The sequence below is a fragment of the Ceratotherium simum genome, chromosome 15 (assembly GCF_057802395.1).
Source record: "Ceratotherium simum simum isolate JZ-2026a chromosome 15, ASM5780239v1, whole genome shotgun sequence".
NCBI classification, from domain to species: domain Eukaryota; kingdom Metazoa; phylum Chordata; class Mammalia; order Perissodactyla; family Rhinocerotidae; genus Ceratotherium; species Ceratotherium simum.
Genome location: NC_141914.1, coordinates 54,861,151 through 54,869,090, shown reverse-complemented (window position 1 = coordinate 54,869,090; position 7,940 = coordinate 54,861,151). Strand labels below are relative to the sequence as shown.

The following is a 7,940-nucleotide window of genomic DNA, read 5'->3' as shown; positions in this document are numbered from 1 at the left end:
ATTAGTGAACATTTATGTTGTTTTCTAATCTTTCTAATAAAAAAGAATTTTTTTTGTCTTGTAGAATTCCTAGTATATGTATACTACTCTTAATAATTTTTCCCCTGAGAGATAGTGCCCTGTTTCGATTTACAGTCAAAAAACATACTTTTTCTTCAATTACATCATCAATTCTTTTTTGTCCTTCTATTTCCTTTTTCACACTCAGCAAGCTGATTGTATTGGATTTCCTTTACAAGCTTTCCTATTCCTCTTTGTCCATTTTTACTCTCTCTTTACTTTTATTTTATTTTGTTTACTTTTCAATCCTGTCATATTTCCACTGCTTTCAGCCAGGATTATTCTCTTTTACGTTGCTCCTAATGTGGGCCTCATACCTGAGATTTGTTTTTCCTCCTACTTCTTTCTTGTGCTTTGCTAACTTCTTGTTGTCTCTTTCTGTTATCCACCACATCTTTCCCGCATTCTTGTATTTCTGCTTTGAACTATTGGTTATGTAAGTTTTTGCTTCATTATTAAGATTTTTTATTAATTGCAATATATTTGGTCACAATGTTTATCTGCTCCACGAAATCATTTGTTTTTCAAGTGAGTGTTATTTGTCCATCCTTTATTTTCTTTTTATTCTAGCATTTTCCTGTAATTCCTGTGCCAGTTTCTTAATTTCAATGATTTGAGTTCTGGGACCAATAATTTGCAGAAATTTTGTGTGAGGCAGAAATTTTTCTTAGGACTTTATTGAATTAGGACATTTTTTCCTTAGTTTGTTATTGAAATAAATTATTATTATATTCAAGATAAATTCTGATATTTAATTATGGCATTTAAAATCTCTTAGCATCGTGGTCCCCACTTGTTCATCTTGACCTTCATCAACCAGTGCTATCTTAAAACAATGAAAAGAAGAGACATTGCATAAATTTAATATGTCTAAGCAATGAATTAATTTATTTCAACTTAGAGTTGGCAGCATCATGCCTCTCGACTCTTAATTGAAAAAAAACACCTCAATGAAAAATAAAAGGAGTCTTTAAATGCTGCTGAACATATAAGCATATTATATAAAGTATGTCTGAGTGTTATAGAGGCGATTACAATGAGATAAAATAATTGATAGAAGTGCTACCCAAACTGAAAACTGTCATGCTATGACTCTAAAAATAATTTTATAGTTCTTGTGACTATTATCTGATGGTGTTGACATACATTTTTAGTTGTCTTTTTCTAGAGAACAAGTCATACCAATTTTGTTATCAGCAGTTGCTGTCACTGTAACCGAGTTACTTTTTCTTAGGTGATCTGCCTCTTTGAGATTCTGATGAAAGATTTCTGACACACTGACTTACCCATAGTTTTTGAGGATATAGTTTTTTTCTTCTTTTTCCAGAATAGGAATTTCTGCACTGGTGACACACATAATTCCAACTGGACCTCTTTACATTTTTATAATTTTAAAAATCTTTAAAAATGCAGGTCAGCAGCATTTGGACTCTACCATTTTAGCTAATCATATTTCTAGTACTGAAAACTGAGCTAGACAAAGAGCAGATGGACCTCTGAAGGTGAATCCTGGTGCCATTCCGTAGCCATGCAAGGCTGAAATCATGTGAAATAAAACAAACAAGTAACATGAAAAATAAACTGAAACAGGACATTGCTAAGACAATTTTCTGTCTATCACACCTGTCTTGGAGTGGGATCCAGATAAATATCTCTCCTGTGACAGGGCCCTCCACTAGAATTTTCTCTTAGATCCTACCAGATGTTGGATTTCTCCACTGATAGGTTAAAGTTATGTTACATATAATCTGTCTCCTCTTCCTTTGCCTGTATCTGAGGAATTAAACCAGGAATTCCCACCTATTTCTGCCAAAATTTATCTCAACATTCATATCACATAATGCTGAATTAGCATAGACCTGTGGAAAAATACTTCATCTAAAAGGAATGACTATATCCAAAGATAACCTGCTTTTGAAATTTTGTTAGTGCAGAAATGAAGGGAATTTTTAGAATATTTATAAGTATATAAGCATTTATTTTTAAAAGATTAAAGGAATTTTTTGAATTATGAAATTGTAATCATGAAGAGAGAGGGATTGAATCATGAAGAGAGATTAAGTTGAAATAAAAAAACATATGAGATGCAAAATAAAAGTTATAGAATTTATTGAAAATAATGGTGGAAATAAAAATAATGAATTTGATTTAGAAAACAAATCTGAGAGGAGGAGCAAACACTGGAAGGAAATTTTCCCAAATTAGAGTACTTTTGAGGAAAGGAATAAAGAAAAACTAAAGTGAGGCTAAAGTGGGCCAGATTAGGTAATCTGACTCATGTATAATACTATAGGAGTTGAGAACAGAGCAGACAGAGCAAAAATAACAAAGACAGATATATGAAAACTTTCACCAAATGAAGATATAAATTAACTGGCAGATTGAAAATACCTTTGAAAACCTAGGGAAAAATATGTTAGATAAATAATATTTAGATATATCTGGGTGAAATTTTATATATATGTATTAGTTTCCTACAGCTGCTGTAATAAGTTAATACAGACTTGACAGCTTAAATAATGGAAACATCTTCTCTCCCAGTTCTAGAGGTTAGAAATTTGAAATCAGTTTCACTGTCAAAATCAAGGTGTCAGCAGAGCCACCTTCCCTCCATAGGCTCCATGGAAGAATTCATTCTTTGTCTCTTCTGACTTCTGGTGGCTGCTAGCATTCTTTAGCTTGTGGCCGCATCACTCCAATCTCCGCCTCTGTGGTCACACTGCCTTCTCCTCTTCTGTGGGTCAGATCTTCCTCTGCCTCTCTCTTGTAAGGATACATCTGATTGCCTTTAGTACCCTCCTGGATAATTCAATAGTATCTCCCCCTCTCAAGATCTTCAACTTAATCACTTCTGCAAAATTCTTTTACTCAATATAATGTAACACTTACAAGTTCCAGGGATTAGGAAGTGGATGTCTTCTGGCAGGCCATTATTTAGCCTGTGAATTATATGTATGCATGCCTGTATGTATATGTGCATGTATGTATAACTCTTGCAAGCATCCAAAGAGAAGATGTAGATTATATTCATGGAAACAAAAATCTAGTTGTTCTTAGACTTTTAATCTGTAGAGAATTCTATGGAGTTGAGGAAAATATATTTAAATGGTGGTATAAATTCAACCAAATATTTATTTACTTGTGAAGGCAACCAAAAGATTTTCTCAGCTATAAAAAGGCTTGGTTTACTTTTCCTGAAGAAAGATTTTGTTGAGCTACAGATGAATGAGAGACGAGTCAAGGTTGGTAAGGGAAGTTGTTTTATCAAGGTCTGGCAATAAGCACTGTATCTGAACAGAGACTTAAACATCAAATTAAGTCTCAGTGCTGGAGTGCTGGCTCTGCTCTGTCCAGATTTACACTCAATTTCTAGGTACTCTCCTTCAGTTCTACGGCTTTATGTACCATACTTATGCTGGAAACATCCTAATTTATGTTTCTAATCTGGACATCTCCCCTAAACTGTACTCTCATTTAACAAAGTGTTGTCTCTGTCTCTTTCTGAGATATCTAATAGGCATCTGAAAGTCAACATGCCCTGAACCAAACTCTAGTTTCTCTATTTAGACCTGCTGAACCTACAGCTTTCCCTGTCTCAGAATATGATAAATCCATTCAACCAGTTAGTTAGGCAGAAAATCTTGTATTTATTGTTTACTCCTCTCTGTCTTTTGGCAAGTCCTGTTGGCTGTTGCTTAGAAATATAAGATATATAACACCTCTTACCTCTCCACAGCTTCTACCTAGCTTAAGCTACTCTTCCCTCTTGCCTGGAATAATTAAACTATACCCACTCTTGCTTTCGTATCGTCCAGCCTCCAAGGAACCAGAGTGATCCTTCTAAAATAAAGTATGATCATGATTCCGTTACTCATCTGCTCAGAGCCCTGCAATGGCTTCCAATCTGCCCCTCTCCTCACTTCCTGACCTCATCTCCTACCACCCTCCCTTATTTCCTCCAGCAGCTTAGGCGTCCTGGCTGTTCCCTCAGCACAGTACATGAGGAGAAGTTCTCCCTAGGCCCTTCTCATTTGTTCTCTCTGCCTAAACTTAAATGGGACAATGTCCCAAAACATTCCACCACTGAATTTCTTTAGATGGGATCCAAGCCAGACTCACTTTACTAAAGTTGACACCCCATGCATTAGACTGATAATGGTAATGGATAAATCAAATACTTTTCATTAGGACATTAACATATAATAGTTTAAATTTTTGTTCTTCTAAGGGATAGTAACAGTCAAAAAGAGGTTGAAGAGATGATTAAATGACATCCTAGAAAAAGTTAGAATGTTTTTCAGGCACTGAAAAATGTACATGAAGTGGTAGAATTCCATATAGTAGTGCCAGTGAATGATCAAGAACCTTTGGTGCTCTGGAATTTGAGGTATTCCTTGGTAGCCTTCAATCTACTCGAAGATTTAGTGAATAGCTTCCTCGCTAAATGGCGGTAAGACCAGGTGAACTGAGATGGAGGACATGGTACTCACGCTCTGCCTTTGAAAGCTTCAAAAATCTGAAGAGAGAAGGAGTAGTGTTCTGTTAGAATTCTCACTTAATATTTTGCACATGACTTCAAAGAGACAACTCCAAGGGAGATTATTAAAATTTTATCTTCCATGGTTATGTGAAAATGTTAATTCACTTACCAAAGAGAATATTATACACACATTTGGTTTAAAATTGAAATGCCACAGCAGATGTTAGCATTTGAGTTTTTCACCCACTTATTACCTTGCATAAAGATAGTAACTTCAAATTAGCATATTACAATGTTGTAAAACAAAGATAGCGCATTTCAACTAAAGAAAACCAGGGAAATGTCTTTAAGAGCAGTGGGAGAGGAAGAGTCCTCTTGGACTAAAAATGTTGTTTTGTGCTTGGGGCTATAGACTAAAGGCTCATTTATGTTGATGCGGTAAAATACAACACTAAACCAAATTTTGTTCATTCTGAAACTTATCTGTTTCTGGGAACCCTCTTTAAGAAAAATAGTATAAAATTACAAATACAAAATTACATTAAGTGCCTTCAAAGGGGTCCTTGCACGTGAGGATTCCTAAAGTTTAAGTTGTATTGCTTCATGATAAATCTTTCTCTGGGAAAAGGTTATTTTCTAAGGTCTGTTCCCAAAGGCTTAACAGTATAATGAAAATATGCATTACAGATGTAAATGTAATCCTTTATATCACCAGTGACTCTTAGACTACAGCATAAGTATCTGAAGCTATTCATTTGCATTAAGGAAAAAGCAAAACAGAGCGGAGAGGAAAGAAGAGAAAAAAAGAAAGCCTATTTCAAAGAAAAAGAATCCATTTCTTCACAGCTATTCTGTTAGGAAAACAGTATGACCATGAAAAAAAATTTGATGTAGAAAGGAAGAAGAAGAAGAAAAAATGCTCCAAAACATTAAGAAATGCTAAAAGTAAAAAGCACCAAAAACTTGAGATTAACACAAATAGGCAAATTATTATCTAGCTAAGGTCTAAAAGATATTAGGAAAAAAATACCAAAAGAACAGGTATTCAACACCTCATAAATTTGAGTCCTGCCACCCTTTTCATTAGGCTGTCAAGGGAATCACTGTTTCTGAAGCACATCTGCTATAAGAGAAACACTTTTATTTTCCTGATGTGGTAACAGAAAATTGGTAGAAATTTGAGTATGCCCTAGGCACTTTAAGAAATGTTGGATTTTAGTTTAGTCTTTTAAAGTAAAAATTGCACTGGGCAAAGTTCAACAGTCAAGGAAGACTTCATTCAGGACTATTGCAATAGGGGAGAGAGACTGATCTCAACTCTGCTGACACAAAAGCTGTGAGGGGTTTTAGGTGCTGAGGAAAGCTAGTGGAAAAGTGCTGGAGGACATTCGGGGAGGGTTGACCAATGGGACATGTTGAGCACATAGAGTTATTCTTGAGTTTGCAAATGTTTTTCTCTGTGATTAGGCGACCTGTGTTTGGTATTGGCTCTCACTGCATTGGCTCCTACCTTCCCACAAAGACTGGGAGATGGAGGCAATATCTCTTTTAATGTTTAATTTCAAAGTGATAGTTCCCAGGTCTCTGAGAAAGACACTTCCTAGGTAGTAAAACTGGCAAGAAGCTGGGAGATTTACATACATTTCAAAGGGGCAGAGAAAGAATTTATAACTGCAAACTTTCTGAAGTAAATGGTCTTAAAAACAGGAGGTCAGAGACCTATAGTCAGAAAGAAATCTGTCTAAGCAAGCTGAGGGGAATGTTAAGCGTATCTTGGTCAAGGCAGTGACTTTGAATTTATATTCCAGGTTGGATTAGATATATTAGTACCATTCCTCTAGTTTTTATTCCTCCTCTTTGGTTAAAATTGGGAGTGGCTATCCTAGATGGATGATGGATACATAGATGAATGAAAGATAGATCCATTGATTGATCATTCTCTTGGCATATTCATTTCAAGAACTTTAGAATGCTTAATATTTTTAAATACATTTTTATAGTTTATTCTTCAGAGACTTCTTTGATAAGTTTTTTTCCCCTTTTTCTCCCTGAACCATGAAGGAAATAAAAAACAATTAAAAGAGAATGGAAGGTCTCACTTCAGCAAAACAAGGTAATACAGTAATTGCCTCAAGCAAAAGACTTCTGCTAATTCTTCTGAGGTGAAAAACAACTCTTAGTACTCACCTACCTAGTTTAATAATCATTAAGTAATTAAGCCTAACAACACCTCTTTATGAGCCTGGCAAGAATGATTACTTGTATTTTGGAGAGTTCACAAGACAGCTGATACTGTTTGCATGAAAAGGGTAATAGAAAAAGGGAATTAAAATTCTGATTCCTTACCTTGAATCTGAATTATTATTATCAATTATTGTCAAGTGAGTAAATTCTGGCTAGCTCAAAGCAAACAATGATCTTCTGTAATAACTGCTATTATATAAACCACCACAAAATATTACACATATTTCATTTACTCTTTCTTATTTTTCAAACACACCTTTCCCCAGAGCATAGATTTATTGGTAAAAATGATATCCTGAAAAGATAATATTCTAGTGTAGAAGTCTTTAAAAAAAGATTTATACCCCAAATTTACTCTACACATTCAGTAATCTCTGTTGCAGTTCCTTGTTCAGAGAAAAACTATTAGGTTCTTAGATATCAGTAACAAGTACATTTCTTTCTCACATAAAATTTCAGATTTTATAGTTATCTGCTTATGAGTACTAAAACAATATGAATATCCTCCCAGTTCTTTAAATTAACCATCTAGAAGGGGTCATTGGTTCCCAAACTTTGCTGTATACTGGAACCAATCAGGGATCATTAAGAAATACTGATGCCTGGCTCTCACCCCCACATTGTGACTTAATTGGTATGGGGTGTGGAATGGATATTGGCATTTTTAATAACTTCCCAGGTGATTCTAATATGTAACAAAGTTTGGGAATTACTAATCCAGGACCTATAATTTCTTCTCTAGGGAAAGTATCGTCTTTAAACCTGTTAAGACAAACATTGCTATCGTAGGGAAATAAATCAGTGCATCTAAACCTAAAGAAATCAGAATCACCTGCAAAACTTTTAAAAAATACTGATGTCTAGACTCTACTCTCAGATATTCTAATTTAATTGGTCTGGTGTGCACAGGTCGCAGTTACCCCCAGGGATTCTAATGTTTAGTCGAGGTGGAAGGCTGAGAGTCACTGAGTTAACTACCTCACATATTGATATGAAATTATCCCTATCTCATCACCTCTTCTACCCTGAAACTCTCAAGTGCCTAGACAGTCTATTTGGATAAATTCAGTTCCAGGTGGTGACAGTAGTGGCTCTCCCTTTTCTCCTCCTCCTTCTTTTCTTCTTCTTCTCTTCTCCTTTTCCTCCACTTTTTTTT

The 7,940-nt window shown here is 35.1% G+C and overlaps 1 protein-coding gene across 1 annotated transcript in view; it reads right to left on the bottom strand.

Moving 5' to 3' along the window:
• Window positions 1–2,187: 2,187 nt before the first annotated feature.
• The window catches only part of BCHE (butyrylcholinesterase), a 66,225-nt gene continuing 60,472 nt past the window's right edge, over window positions 2,188–7,940 (bottom strand). The window contains exon 5 of the mRNA XM_014783222.2: window positions 2,188–4,576. Within this exon, the coding sequence (XP_014638708.1) occupies window positions 4,569–4,576 (8 nt within the window). The 3' untranslated portion in view covers window positions 2,188–4,568. The remainder of the gene's footprint in view (window positions 4,577–7,940) is intronic.